The sequence below is a fragment of the Dipodomys ordii genome, unplaced genomic scaffold, assembly GCF_000151885.1.
Source record: "Dipodomys ordii isolate 6190 unplaced genomic scaffold, Dord_2.0 Scaffold206, whole genome shotgun sequence".
Classification (NCBI taxonomy): Eukaryota; Metazoa; Chordata; class Mammalia; order Rodentia; family Heteromyidae; genus Dipodomys; species Dipodomys ordii.
Window position 1 is genome coordinate 915,709 of NW_012267422.1, and position 15,345 is coordinate 931,053.

The 15,345-nt window shown below is 41.3% G+C and overlaps 1 protein-coding gene across 3 annotated transcripts in view; it reads left to right on the plus strand.

The window, feature by feature from the left end:
- The window catches only part of LOC105999993 (cytidine monophosphate-N-acetylneuraminic acid hydroxylase), a 123,117-nt gene that overhangs the window by 85,436 nt on the left and 22,336 nt on the right, over positions 1–15,345 (plus strand). For 2 of the 3 annotated variants that reach the window (XM_013035176.1, XM_013035175.1), the window contains 6 exons: positions 185–320; positions 4,264–4,404; positions 5,600–5,774; positions 7,493–7,609; positions 10,747–10,862; positions 14,440–14,536. In XM_013035176.1, coding sequence (XP_012890630.1) covers positions 185–320; positions 4,264–4,404; positions 5,600–5,774; positions 7,493–7,609; positions 10,747–10,862; positions 14,440–14,515 — 761 coding nt within the window. In that variant the 3' untranslated portion in view covers positions 14,516–14,536. The remainder of the gene's footprint in view (positions 1–184; positions 321–4,263; positions 4,405–5,599; positions 5,775–7,492; positions 7,610–10,746; positions 10,863–14,439; positions 14,537–15,345) is intronic. The other variant, XM_013035177.1, reaches the window with a different exon arrangement.

Sequence of the window (15,345 nt, forward strand, 5' to 3'; positions counted from 1 at the left end):
ATCAAGTATGAATAAAAGTTGCATAATAAAGATAGGAAGATATCCCAGACTCAGAAGAGAGAAATTTTCTCTCTCATTTATTATCTATCAATTTTCTCTCGTGAACAAGTTCAGACTACTAGAATATTGGTTTTACAGTGATTTCTGAACAGAAACGACTCTAACCCAAATCCTGTCATTTCAGAGGACTGGAAAGCCCAGTTCATTAAAACAGAAAGGAAGAAGCTATTGAACTACAAGGCCCAGCTGGTGAAGGACCTGCAACCCCGAATTTATTGTCCTTTTGCTGGCTATTTTGTGGAGTCCCACCCATCAGACAAGTATGGCTAGATATTTTGTACATTATCTCTAATATCTATTTTTACACATAAGTTAATGTGTGGTAGAATGAGTGATTTGGCTGTGATTCAATGTGAAGTAAGAAATAAAGTGAAGGTAGAAATCTTAAACTTTATAACCAGTTATTGGAGAATAGATAGACAGCACGAATAAAAGCCCTGAGATAATCAGATAGACATCCTCAATATAAGAGGAAACCAAGTGACATTTATTAAGTATGATTCAGGAAGTATGCTAGGGACCTTTCATTGAATCATCTGAATGAATCCTCTAATGACAGTGAGGAAGTTGGCTTATGTCATTATGTTCATTGCAGCCTTGTTCACCATAGCTAAGATATGGAACCAACCCAGATGGCCCTCAGTAGATGAATGGATCAAGAAAATGTAGTCTATATACACAATGGAATTGTATGCTTCCATTAGAAAGAATGACATCACCCCATTCATAAGGAAATGGAAGGACTTGCAAGTTTTTAATATTTTTTTATTGTAAAGATAAAGACTTGGAAAATTTTAAACATGGGCAAAGTATTTCAACAGACAATTTATTAAAGAAGAGAGTAAATACGAAAAGATGCTCAATAGTATTAACCATTAGGGAAATGCAAATTAATTACACAATGACATAACTATTCAATTTTATTAATTTGGAAAATTTCCCTACCACGTTATAATGAGGAAATGGAGCACCAGAAACTCACCCATTATCATTCATAACACAAAATGGCACAGCCACCCTGGAAAATAGTTCAACAGCCTCTTTAAAGCTAACCTTACTGGGTGACTGAACAATTCATGACTCAACTCTTTCTCAGAGTTTAGTCCAAGGAAATTAAAACTTATTCACACAAAAGCCATATGAAAATATTAGTAGCAGCCTTATTTATTCATAATCACCAACCCAACCCCAATGGCCTTTAATCAGAGAATGGATGAACTATCTAGCCGATTGTGTTGTTACTTAACAGTTAGAGACAGTTGCTGCTCCATGGATGAAAATGGCATTATTGAGTGAGTAGAAGTCAGCTTCAAAATGATTCTGTGTATGTGACATTCTAGACAAAAGCTAAGCTGCAGAAACAAATGACAGACCATTGGTTGCCAAAGCTTAGGAACTAGGGGACAGGTTAACTACAAACACAGGAAGTGTGGGAAGGATGAATTGCCCTATTTGTGGTGGTGGTTACACAAACTGCTACATGTGTTCTAACTCACAAATGAATTCAAATGATTGGATATAAGTAAATATGTTAAAAGAACGGAAACAATAAACATGACTATTCATAGAGAATACCGAATGTCATGGTAAAGACAGTATATTTATGTTATATTCATGATACAAGCAAATTGTGTTACAGGCATATTTCATAGTCCAACCCTCTTGAGGGGGAAAAAAGCAACATGTACATTTTGTAGTATTTAAAGCACAAATTTTATTTTTTCATTGTATTTTTTAATATTGGGAATTTGAACTTAGGAACTTATGCGTATAGTCACTCTACCACCTGAGTCATACTCTCGGTCCCTTTGCTTTTAGGCTCAAATACGGTCTCCTACTAACTTTCCCAGGATGGCCTTCAACATCCTCCTACCTTTGCCTCCTGTGTAGCTGGTAATAAATATGCACTACCATGGCAGGCCTGTTTCTTTGCGTATGCATTTTTTTAAATTATTTTTTTTTGGTCTGGTTGTGGGGCCTGAACTCTGGGCCTGGGCGCTGTCCCTCAGCTCTTCAGCTCAAGGCTAGCACTCTACCACTTGAGCCACAGCGCCACTTCCGGCTTTTTTCTTTTTGCTTATGTGGTGCTGAGGAATCGAACCCAGGGCCTCATGCATGCAAGGCAAGCACTCTACCACTGAGCCACCTTCCCAGCTCCATTTGCGTATGCATTTTTGGGACAGAGACTCAATATATAACCTAGGCTGACTTTGAACTTGTGATGCCTTGTCTTCTGAAGTGTTTGCGATTACAGCTGGGTACCACCACACCTAGCTTAGCTTTACCTTTTTATTTTATTTTTTAGGGCTCTTTGCTTGCTAATTAGGTACTCTAGCACACTTCTGACCCTTACCTTTATCATTCTATAAACAAATCTTATTGATGTTTAAACTTTCCTTTCATCAACTTCTGTATACAGAATTATTGGATCATAAAATTCCATATACAGAATTATGATATACAGAATTTATTGGATCCCACACAGTGATGTAGCTCCTCACAATAAAGTTTTTATGAGCAGGTGCCATCTGCCTCATAGAGGTCTGTTTAGTGAGGCAGTCGATGAACAAAAGGGCTAAGAATGCCTGTGTCACTTTATCGCGGGAGGACACTTGCCTGTACTTAGTCGAACTTACTGGGTAATAAAGTTTTCTGGGTTCATGATAGCAGTAATGGAAGAATGACCCATAACCTATAGCTCAAAAAGAGGTGCAGTGTATGTGAAATTTAGGTTCTGGTCTAATCACTGTTTATTGGGACCAACAGCCCAACCTCCCTGGACTTTGTTTCATTAGTAAAACATACCATTATTTTGCAGTTACTTTTCATCTTCTCACCATATAGTGACCTCTCCTTATCTTTCTTGTTGATACTATCCAGATGTCTATCATCTTCTAAGTCTTTCCAGTAAAAGTGGCGTAAAAAAATCTTTTCCCTCTAATCCTAGCTACTCAGGAGGCTGAGATCTGAGGACCAACACTCCAAGCCAGCCCAGGCAGGAAAGTCTGTGACACTCTTACTCGAACCAGCAAAAATAAAAAGCTGGAAGTGGAGGTATTGCTCAAGTGGTAGAGCACCAACCTTGAACAAAAATGCTAAGCAAGAACTTTTGGCTCTGAGTTCAAGCCCCACTGTGTGCACATGTGTGCATACACACGTGTGCACAGACACACACACATCATTCCTTTAAATCAGTACTGTTCCTGATTTCTTATTATTGATTGCAGTAGCAATATGTGCCAGGTGCTGGAGAAGTAGAGACAAAATTATTACCTGATTTATAGTTTACTGGAAAAGAAATGTAATTATAGGTTAACCAAGTCATAAGATAGACAGGAGGTACACACACACACGCACGCACGCACGCACGCACACCCCAAAAGGGGGACATGAGATCTACAGAGGACATGTATACTTTTTTTGGTAACTGGTGGATTTGTAGTGGTTTTGAAGGGACAGACTTTTTAAATTTTACTCTAAAGGTTGGGGAGAAGGCCCGCCCTAGGATCTCCTAGGAAGTCTTAGCTTACCCTGACTGGTCACAAACTTTTGAAATCACAAGTTGGCCAAAGAATTTTCCAAGAATAAGAATAAAAGAAACCAAAGTTTATTAGGCCCCAATTAAAGGAAAATAATAGGCAGTTAAACAGAGGGCTACAGAGCCACTGCTGTGCTGATATGGGGTTGGGGTATCCTATGTTGTGCTTTTATGGGGTGTTTGGCTCACCGGCACATTCTAAGTGACCTGTGGTATCCTCTCTCTACCATGTCTCTTTAAAGGACATGAGGCACTTTCTTCCACAAGGCTGTGTGATGTGTCAGAAGCCTTCGTTTCCTTCTCTACAAAATAGACACAATAGGAATAGCTATCTCATGATCTATTGTGAAGATAAAGCAAATTAGTTCTTGTTAAGCAATTAATCTGCCTGCGAAATAAAATCTAATCAGTCAATATGTTTCATTAATCTTAAACACAAGAGTAACTCTCATTTACTTATCTAATAATTGTCTTTGTACATCTAACTTCAAAATTAATCATCGTAGAAACAAAGGCTATGCACAACTTCCTTAGCTGAGAATTCTTCTCTATTAAGGACACTAGTCAAAGTGGTGTGGGTAGAAGGAGACTGGGAAGTAGGAATATAGAGAAAACAAAATATGTTGTCCTTGTAGTAATCAATTCGGAATACTTTTCTTCCTCAGGTATATTAAGGAAACAAACATAAAAAATGATCCAAATGAACTCAACAATCTTATCAAGAAAAACTCTGATGTTGTGACATGGACCCCACAACCCGGAGCTATTCTTGATTTGGGCAGGATGCTGAAGGACCCAACAGACAGGTTTGACTTATGTATTTGTAAAGGATACAGAAGGGTTAATGATATGCTTTTCAATATTATGATAAAAAGCTCACTTCTGTACACTTGGCCAGCCCATGTTAGAAGTAGTAATACTAACTGCTTTTATGAAACTCACTTTCTAATCAGGATAGGGAGGTAGGCCTATGGAAACACTCAGGAAGTTAGTACAACCAGATTGTATCTAATACTCAGAGTTATATGGGTCATAAGATTCTAAATCTATGGCTTTAATTTGTTCCCTCCAAACATGAACTTTATTTTATTTACTTATTCATTCATTTTTTTTGCCAGTCCTGGGACTTGAACTCTAGGCCTGGGGCGCTGTCCCCGAGCTCCTTTGGCTCAAGGCTAGTGCTCTACCACTTGAGCTACAGCTCCACTTCTAGCTTTTTCTTTTCTTTTCTTTTTTTGCTTATGTGGTGCTGAGGAATCGAACCCAGGGCCTCATGCATGCAAGGCAAGCGCTCTACCACTGAGCCACCTTCCCAGCCCATTTCTAGCTTTTTCTGTGATTAATTGGAGATAAGAGTCTCATAGACTTTCCTGCCCTGGCTGGCTTTGAACCACAATCCTCAGATCTTAGCCTTCTGAGCAGCTAGGATTATAGGCGTGAACCACTGCACCTAACAGTTTTTAAGGGGAGGGGAATTCAACTTGAGACCTTGAGTTTGCTAGACAAGCACTCCTACAACATGAACAAGATGCCCAATTCTTCTGCCTTGTTTTTTCAGATAAGGTCTTGTGCTTTTGTCTGGGCCAGAGACCCAATCCTCCTAGCTCTCCTCCTTCATAGTTGGGACCATACCCAGCTTGTTTTTATGCTAGAGTCTTGCTAACTTTCTCCTATTCCAAAGAAGGGAGCTTTGCTAGCCTCAAATCCCAGTCCTCCTATCTTCTTCTCTGAAATAACTTGGATTACAGGTGTGTGTACATATCTGATCCTAGACATGAATTTTATTGTTCAAATGAAACCTGACTTAGAATACTATCCAAGTCAGTGCCATATGGGAGCTGCTCAGGTTTAGACTGAAATGGGGCTTGAGACACCCTGGGAATCATTGCTGTAGTTTCAGAGCTAGTAGTCTGGTTGACTTCTGCCATTAAGTGCTAACTTTTGCCTCCTTATTTGTTGCTTGCATCTTTCACTCTTTTTTTTAACCTTTGTGTCTTTAAGCAAGGGTATCACAAATCCTCCAGAAGGAACTAAAATTTACAAGGATTCCTGGGACTTTGAACCATATCTGAATACCTTGAAGGCTGCTGTAGGAGATGAAATTTTTCTTCACTCATCCTGGATAAAAGAATACTTCACCTGGGCTGGATTTAAGAATTATAACTTGGTAGTCAGGGTATGTTGCTAAATATTATTTGTCTTTGCTTTCTGGTATTTTAGAAATAGGCCAAATCCTTAGAGTCCCCATTTGTTTCTAAATGATCATTTACCAAGTGTTCCCCTTCCCCTCACACATGCAACTGCTGACCAGAGAAACAGATTTGCCCATGTGATCATGTCTCCTAAAAAATTGAGGGACTCAATAAATAAGTGGGCTAAAGACTTAAAGAGAAACTTCTCTGAAGAAGAAAGAAGGATGGCCAATAGATACATGAAGAAATGTTCAACATCCCTAGCCATAAAAGAAATGCAAATCAAAACAACATTGAGATACCACCTCACCCCAGTTAGAATGGCAAAAATCAAGAACTCTTATAACAACAGATGCTGGAGGGGATGTGGACAGAAAGGAACCTTACTTCATTGTTGGTGGGAATGTAAACTTGTCCAACCACTTTGGAAAGCAGTATGGAGGTTCCTCAAAAGACTTCACATAGAACTCCCCTATGACCCAGCAATCCCACTTTTGGGCATTTACCCAAATGCTTACAAACAAGACCACACTAAAGCTACCACCACAACTATGTTTATTGCAGCATTATTTACCATAGCTAAGATATGGAACCAACCCAGATGCCCCTCAGTAGATGAATGGATCAAGAAAATGTGGTATATATACACAATGGAATTCTATGCCTCCATCAGAAAGAATGACATTGCCCCATTTGTTAGGAAATGGAAAAACTTGGAAAAAATTATATTAAGTGAAGTAAGCCAGGCCCAAAGAAACATAGGTCCCATGGTTTCCCTTATTTGCAATATCTAGTATATGTATGAGTCAAGCGGAAAAGGTCAGATAATGTGATGTCAGGAAAATGAACCCTTAGTTATGTATTTTAATGTTTTTCCTTTCATGCATGTGTTTCTAACGCATTTATAAGACTATCTCTTTGTTGCTTTGTATGTCCCTCCCCCACAGTATAACTCCTGCTTTCACTATATTTGATGTCAGTATAACTTGTGGAGGAGAGGGGGAAGAAACAGTTGTTTAAGGATACAGGTGGACCTGATGCAACAACGAGAAGTACAAGTTGTCATGTCCAAAACGTCGGTTCGGGGGGGGGGGGGGAGAAGGGGAGGGAAGGAGAAGGGTTGGGATTGGGGGGGAAGGGGAAGGCTGGGAAGGGATGTGAAGGGTAAACCAAAGGAGGAGGCTGCAATGCTTGGTAAGAAATGTACGCATTATCCTGCCCATGTAATTGTAACCCCTCTGTACAGTATGTTCACAAATAAAATTTAAAAAAATGAGGGACTCCTCTGAAATCCAGCTCATTTGCTTTTAGAATATCTGACATCTTTTTATCACCACGTGGTTATCATTTGTTTGTGTGATCATAGATGTTTGTCTCAGTATTTGGCATAGCAGCAACAATTATTTAAAACAGTTATTAAGCAGCTAAAAGGTAGAATTCATTCACAAGGTGGTAACACAAAGAAGGAGAGACAGGTGCAGGCTGGGAATTGAATGGCACAAACCAAAAAGTCTACTTCCACCAAGAGCATATGACTATCCTCACAGCAAAAGGTAGCATTCGGAGAAGAGACAGAAACTGGCTATACTAATTTCCAACTACCCTTTAAGGACCTTTGTTTTACACATTCTTGGAATCTTTTGAAGACCCTGACCATCTGATTAATGTTCTTCTTCCATTTCCTATGATGTCATTTTCACAGATGATTGAGACAGATGAGGACTTCAACCCTTTTCCTGGAGGATATGACTATTTGGTTGACTTTCTAGATTTGTCCTTCCCCAAAGAAAGACCTAGCCGGGAGCACTCCTATAAGGAAGTAAGCGGCAATCCTGGTGGAAGTCCCTCTTTCCTTCCCTCCTTTCTTCCTCCTCTTTTTTCTCCCTTCCCTCTCTTTTTTTCTTCCTAATTTTTAATTTAGAATCACTTTTATTTTACAGAGAAGTTGCAAGACAATACAGAATGTTGTTCATATCTTACTTTACTATTGTGTTATTTTATTATTTGTGACATTTGTCATTGTTAACTAACCAATATTGAAATACTGTGATGAACTGAAGTCCATGCTTGCTTCTTTTTGAGCCATTGGTCTGGGCTGGCTTTCCTATCTGCTTCCTTCCAAACATTGACCAGCCTCAGCTGTCCTTAGAACCAGGCATAAATCTCTGCCTTCTTTTACTTTTGGCCGGCAACGTCTTCTTCTAGTGAACCTAACAAATGTCTCTCTAAAGGGAATTGAATCAATATAAACATATACAGTGTGTGTGTGTGTGTGTGTGTGTGTGTGTGTGTGTGTGTATGTGCGTGCAAGCCAATACTAGAGTTTGAATTCAGGTCCTGGGCTCTAGCCCTTAGCTTTTCTACTCAATGCTGGCTCTCTACCACTTGAGCCACAGCTCCACTTCCAGCTTTTTGGTGGTTAATTGGAGTTAAAAGTCTCAGACTTTCCTGCGCTGGCTGGCTTCCAACTATGACCCTCAGGTTTCAGCCTCCTGGGAAGCTCGGATTACAATTGTGAAATACCCTGGGTCCTCACTTTTTTTGACTACTCTGTCTGCATTTTCTCTTGCTGCCAACTACACTCTCTAATTTCCCTCCAAAACTCTATATTCAAACCACTAGTTTTTGCTAGTCTCTTCCTGGTTGAGTTCATCTGCTAGCCATCATTCTTTTACAAATAACTCCAAAACTTCAAACATCCAGCCCAGACTTCTTTCTGACTCCCTCTGATTTGATGAGGCTTTGTATCCTCCATTGTCAACTGCTTGTTGAATACAGTATGGATTGCTACATCCTTGGCGCCTCATTCTCAACCTGGCCCAAATGCAACCCTTCATTTTCCTTTCCTTAAACTGATCTGTGTACTTTTCTATCTGATTGTTGGCAATACCATCCTTCCAGTCAACCAAACTAGGAACAAAGAAGCCAGCTGCACACCTTCTTTTCCTTGTCTTCAAATCCAATCACCCAAAACTCTATTTACCCCCTTTTCCATCTGTGCTTCTCCAAAAGCAAGAAAGTCAAGAAAGTCCACTCCCCTTTATTGGACAGAACCAGATCCCCAGACAGACAGAACTTAGTCTGATTAAGCTAAGGAACCATGCCTTCAAGCCTTTAAGTTGGCAAATAAAAGATCTCTGATCCATATCACAATGGGCAGAGCTGTCTTACAGGAACTGTTTGGGAAAGGCAAATGAATCAAAAACACCAATCTTGCCATTGTTCTTTGAAACACTAGCCCATGCTTTATGAAACTTTGCCTTTGCTGGCATTGGCATGATTTTTCCCAGTACAAAAGGAGATGTGGTACAGATAGTGGAAAAGCTCCTTTGTGCTTGAGACAGGCAATGGTGGGTTGTCAAACCATGTCTAATCTTAGGATATCATCCTTTCATGTTCTTTTTATTTATGCTGGTCCTGGGGCTGGAACTCGGGGCCTAGGCACTGTTCCTGAGCATCTTTTGCTCAAGTCTATCGCTCTACCACTTGAGCCATAGTGCCACTTCTGGCGTTTTCTGTGTAATGTATCAGAGGTAAGAGTCTCACAGACTTTCCTGCCCAAGCTGGCTTTGAACCATGATCTTCAGATCTCAGCCTCCTGAGTAGCGAGGCCTGGCTCCTTTCATATTCTTTAGAGAACTTTATTCTTTCTCTCAAGTCCCATGTTATACAGAAACCACAGCTTAGCAAGCTTGAGTTCATGTAACCAGTCAGCATAGGGCTAAAATTCAAGATATATCTGCTTATTTCTAATCCTGTACCCCTTTGCCTGTCTTGCAGCTGCATTGTCCACAACCTAGATCACCTGATTTAAGATAGTTTTACTCCTGTGCCAACAGGACACACACAGCTGCCATAAACTTGCAGGCTCTGCATTGCCTGTGAATGCACAAGTGGAGACTTTGGGCCCTTGCTTTTGGAGTGGTGATAATAGTAAACCTTTATTGAACACTTATAATGCACCAGGCCTTTTTTGTGGTGGTGGTGGGGGCACTGAACTGAGGTTTGAACTCAGAGCTTTGCATCTGCAAGTCAGGTCCTCTACCACTTGAGCCTTTCCAGCCCTTTCTACTCTGGTTATTTTTGAACTAAGGCCTCACTTTTTTTTGCCATGGTCAGCCTGGATTACAGTTTTACTTATTTATGTTTCCCACAGCAGCCAGAATGACAGGCATATACTACCACACCCAGCTTTTTCTCTTGAGATGGAAGTTTGCAATGGTCTTGAACTGTCATACTCTCCATCTACTTCCTGAATAGCTGATGTTACAGGTGTGATCTACTTCCTTCTTAAAAGGTATTTCACAGCCGGGAGCCAGTGGCTCACACCTGTAATCCTAGCTATTCAGGAGACTGAGATCTGAGGATCGTGGTTCAACGCCGGCTGGGGCAGGAAAGTCCATGAGACTCATCTCCAATAAACTACTCAGAAAAAGCCAGAAGCGGCATTGTGGCTTAAATGGTAGAGCACTAGCCTTGAGCACAGAAAGGCTCAGTGACAGAGCCCAGGCCCTGAGTTCAAGCCCCAGAGCTGGTAAAAAAAAAAAAAAGAAAAAAAGAAAAAAAAAGTATTTCAAATATCATGGCACACATCTTCACAACAGTCCCATGAAGAATGCTCCATTATCTCTTGTTATGGATGAGGAAACCAAGGCACAGAAGGAGAGCAAAATTACCCAGAAAGATTGGAATGCAGTGATCTAAACTGAATGAATGCTCCACTGCTATCCCCATTGGGCTCTTGAACCGCGTCCTGTTTTTCCTTTTCTTGATGTCCCTGCACTCAGCCTCCCTCCTTTTCCCCTCAGCCTGTGGCATCTGGAGACTTCTCTCCTCTATCCCCTCATATCCCTAAATACGAGCCTGTGCATTGGTGAGGGATAGGAGGTTCCACCCTCTGTGGTCCACCCTCTAAGCAGTCCACCCCTGCTAGAAATTCTGCCTCATCTGTTGCAGATTCGTAGCCGGGTTGACGTCATCAGATACGTGGTGAAGAACGGTCGACTCTGGGATGACTTGTACATAGGATTCCAGACTCGACTCCAGCGGGACCCTGATATCTACCACCACTTGTAAGTGTGAAAAAAACACCTGTCACCCCCTGGACAGCCGCTAGGGACATAGGTGTACAAGCAGAGTCAGTCCCCAAATTCTGACAGATAGGTGTGAACCTCCACTTCCCTCACAGCTTCATTTCTTTGTTAGCTTTTTTTTTTTCCTCACAAGCAATCTGGTCAGGAAAAATAACATGTTTGCCTGCTTTATTCATCATGGGAGTATCTTCTGGATGAGTTCCAGAAGTGGGATTTTTGGTATAGGAAAGAGGAAGACATTACCAAGAAGAAAAGAGAGTATTTGCCAAGGTCCGTATGAAAAGGTTGTTTTAATTAATTTGGTGCCAGTACTAGGACTTAAACTCAGGGCTTAGGCTCTCTCCCTTAGCTTTTGCTGCTGAAATCTGGTGCTATACCATTTGAGCCATTTGAGCCACAGCTCCATTTCTGGCTTCTTTTGGTTAACTGAAGATAAGAGTCTCAGCCTTTCCTGCCCAGGCTGGTATTAAACAGCAAACATCAGATCTCAGCCTCCTGAGTCACTAGGATTGGAGGTGTGAGCCACTAGCACCTGGCCATTTCCCACGTTTGAATCGACAACATCAGCAAGGACAGAACGTTCTTTCTAAGCATCACCGTTAAACCTAGACAAAAGAGAAGAAACTTAATTTTTCAATTCTAATCATTTAAAAATACCTACGCAAAATCTATCATCTAGTTTCTGTCGTAAGCTTGCAACTATACACATTTTTAAAAATACCCTTAGCACTTATTTTCTGGTGGAAGATGTTGAAATTATATTTGAAAAAATGTGAAGAATGTGGAGATAGGTAAAAGACAAAGTAAGTAGCCCCCCCCCAAGAAATGTCATCTGTTCCTGGCCTCCCTCCACCCACTCATAGGGTCACCATGGGTTACCATGATGCCATAGAAAGTGAGAGCTTTAGTTCCTGTGATGTCCAGGCCTCTACCAGGCCACATCCACATTTCTCTAGATATATTAGTTTTCAATTAAATGTGTTGTTGGGAAGAGGGAGGGTTACTGCCATTGTTTTTCGTATAGTCCTTGTACATAAATTCTGCAGCTTGATCTCAGGCATCCCCAAAAACATCTCATGGGTTTGGTTTCAGTCTCATTACTGTCCTTCAGGGTTAGGAAATGCAAGATGACCTCAAACCTTTAACAGCTGCAAGGTATTCCAAGTTGCTTATTGTTGCCACAGCACGTACCTGCTTTCTTGTAGAAAACTAAAAATGGAGTAACCTTGGGTAACTACTGGAGATTTTTATTTGGGTTGGTTGTGGGGCTTGAACTCTGAGCCTGGGTGCTGTCCCTCAGCTCTTCAGCTCAAGGCTAGCACTCTACCACTTGAGCCACAGCACCATTTCTGGTTTTCTGAGTGGTTTATTGGAGATAAGAGTCTCATGGACTTTCCTGCCTGGGCTGGCTATGAATAGTGATCATCAGGTCTCAGCCTCCTGAGTAGCTAGGATTGCAGGTGTGAGCCACCAGTGCCCGGCATTGGAGATTTCTTTCTCTGCAAAAATGATTCAACTTGGAAACTTCCAGGAGATTGATACTGTGTATGTTGCATTTTGCTAACAAAACAAAAGGATGTTGTAATGACTCTTGGGAAATAACCCAATTTAGCTTTGTTGTTTTTCAAATGGGATTTATGAATTTATGAACCATTTTTCTGCAAAGAAAGTCACATATCTCCACTGTGGAAAATTTGAAAAAAATAAAATACACCCCCCCACACACACATACACATACACACAGCACAAATAATCCAGACACCTAGACAGAACAATTTATATTTTGGTGACTAGCTAATCTTTCTTTTTCTATGTATAAGAACGCACTCATGTTTTTCATTAAAAAAATAGGACAATACTATATTGCAGCTGAGTATTTAGCATTGTGATTTTCTACATTACTATATCATCATTTTTAATGCCTACCTAAAGCCATGATAGAGAGAGCAGCATTGTCATCCTTCTACCTCAATCCTCGTGTCCAATGAGAGAACTGTAGGCTAGACTTGAGACAATGTAAAAGAGATAGGAAAGCTTATTAGAAAAGAAATAGGGCAGAGAAAGGAGACTGATTCTGTGGCACAATGCCCTGGAAAACCATAGCTTTCATTCACCTTCAGGCATGCTCTGTTAGGTTTAAACAGAGGAAGGACTGAGGGTAGGGGGCAAATGAGTGTGGAAAGAGCCCCAGTTACAGGTGTGATCTGGTTGGTCCTTATCTCAGTCCTGGTTCTCCTGGACTCCAGGGTCGTTGTTATCACTGTGATGATCACTTGAAGGGAACAATCTGCTTCCCATGAGATGATTCTTCCCACTTCCAGAAGCAACCTGATCATTAGAGGTCATCGTTCTCATTTAGAGATGATCTTTCTTAGAAGGACAGATGAAGATCTGCTGTCACCAGTAGTTTCAGTCTCTTGTCATAAAGATATTATGGGTTGGTCCTGTTTTTCCTGGAACCCAAAGTGATTGTGAAGTGATTAGGGGAGGGAGTGGCTTAGAACAATGACAAACACAAAATGAAGCACCAATGCCAGGCTTTTCTTCTACTTTTGGTTAATTCACAGCATCAAAAACAGCTTAAAGTACCTCTTACAGTAGACTGATAGCGAGGTGTCTCTTGTGTGAGAACAACAGTTTTAGCCTTTGGAACTTGCGTATTTATTGTGTATTAATTGAGTATTTCCTCTGAGAAGTTCAAGTCCACAGATCCAGCCTGAAGTCTCCTTGTGATTTCATCCTGCATCTCAGCATTTCTTCGCATGTCCCCATTGTTCATGGCTAGCTGCTATCTAGCTATATCAGATGCCAGTAGTCAGACTTTATTTGATCAGTCTTAATTGGCCTTTGTTTCTAACATTTTATGGTTGGAAAGCAATGAATGGGCAAACAACCTGTCAGTGTGTCTTGCACACTTTTTTAGTGGTTTCCATAGGCTGGGTGCAGCGTGCACAGCTTAGGCCTTTGGCCCACTCTCCTCAATTCCCTGGCCCACCTCTCTTCCATTCTTCAGGAAGCTTGACCACTTGCCACCATTCATGTCTGACCTAGCTAGAGCTAGGTGCTGAGGCTTGTGTACCAAAATAGAAATCGAGATTTTTCACCTCTGAGGATTCCTTAACAGAAACATATCATCACATTTATTTTTTTGTGCTGATCCTGGGGCTTGAACTCAGGGCCTAGACTCTGTCCCTGAGCTTCCTTTGCACAAGGCTAGCACTCTACCACCTGAGCCACAGCTCAATTCCTGGTGTTTTGTTTTGTTTTGGGTAGTTTATCAGAGATCAGTGTCTCATGGACTTTCCTGCCTGGGCTAGCTCTGAACCACGACCCCCAGATCTCAGCCTCCTGAGTAGCTAGGATTACACATATGAGTCACAGGCACTTGGCATGTTGTCATGTTTTAATGGACTATCTAAATCCAACATCTGGAAATTCTAGGCTACATGAATAGCTGAGCAGTACAACAACACTCTCTTTGGGAGAGCTGAGTACCAGGAACCAAAAATATCCAGGCACTGCAACAGACAGAAGTTGCTTGTTTTATCTCTTACAGGTTTTGGAATCATTTTCAAATTAAGCTCCCCCTAACACCACCCAACTGGAGGTCATTCCTGATGCACTGCGGTTAGACTGGACCTCAGATTCCCCAGGTGAGCTTCCCTGGGGACTGGCACACACCCTGCCACACATCCCCTGATGCTCTTTGTCACCTACATTGCAGAAAGTCTGACTTTCAGAGTTGAAAAAGAGGAAAATGGTACAAGAAGAACATTGGAGTTTAAAAAAATAAGTATTTACTGGTGGCTTACCCTATAATCTTAGCTACTCAAGAGGCTGAGGTCTGAGGACAGTTTGAAACCAGTTTATGCAGGAAAGTCCCTGAGACACTGATCTCCAATTAACAACCAAATAGCCAGAGATGGAGCTGTGGCTCAAGCTGTGGAATCCTAGTCTTGAGGAAAGCTTAGGGACAGTGCCCAGGCCCCTGAGTTCAAGCCCCAGTACTAGAAAAATAAATAAGAAAAATAGTGAGTACATTTAGCCCCATATCCATAAAACCTTTGGTCTAGTTGAGGTGAACAGACAGTTTCTTGATAACAAAGTAGGACCTCTCCCAAGAGGCCAATGAGTGTTCAGAACTCAGTCCCAAGCAAATGAGGAAAAGCAGCTGCAGAAATGGGAGTGGAAAACTTAAACTGTGTCTCTCTTTTCCTGGAAGGGAGTTCTGATTCTCTGGCATGAAGCAGATTCTCCAGCATTCCATTTTATGGTTTGCAATATGGTTTTATCTGCTGAATTACAAAATCCGTCTCCACGTGTAGTAAAACGAATCATAGGGGCTGGGAAGGTGGCTCAGTGGTAGAGCGCTTCCCTTGCATGCTCAAGGCCCTGGGTTCGATTCCTCAGCACCACATAAGCAAAAAGAAAAAAGCCGGAAGTGGCGCTGTGGCTCAAGTGG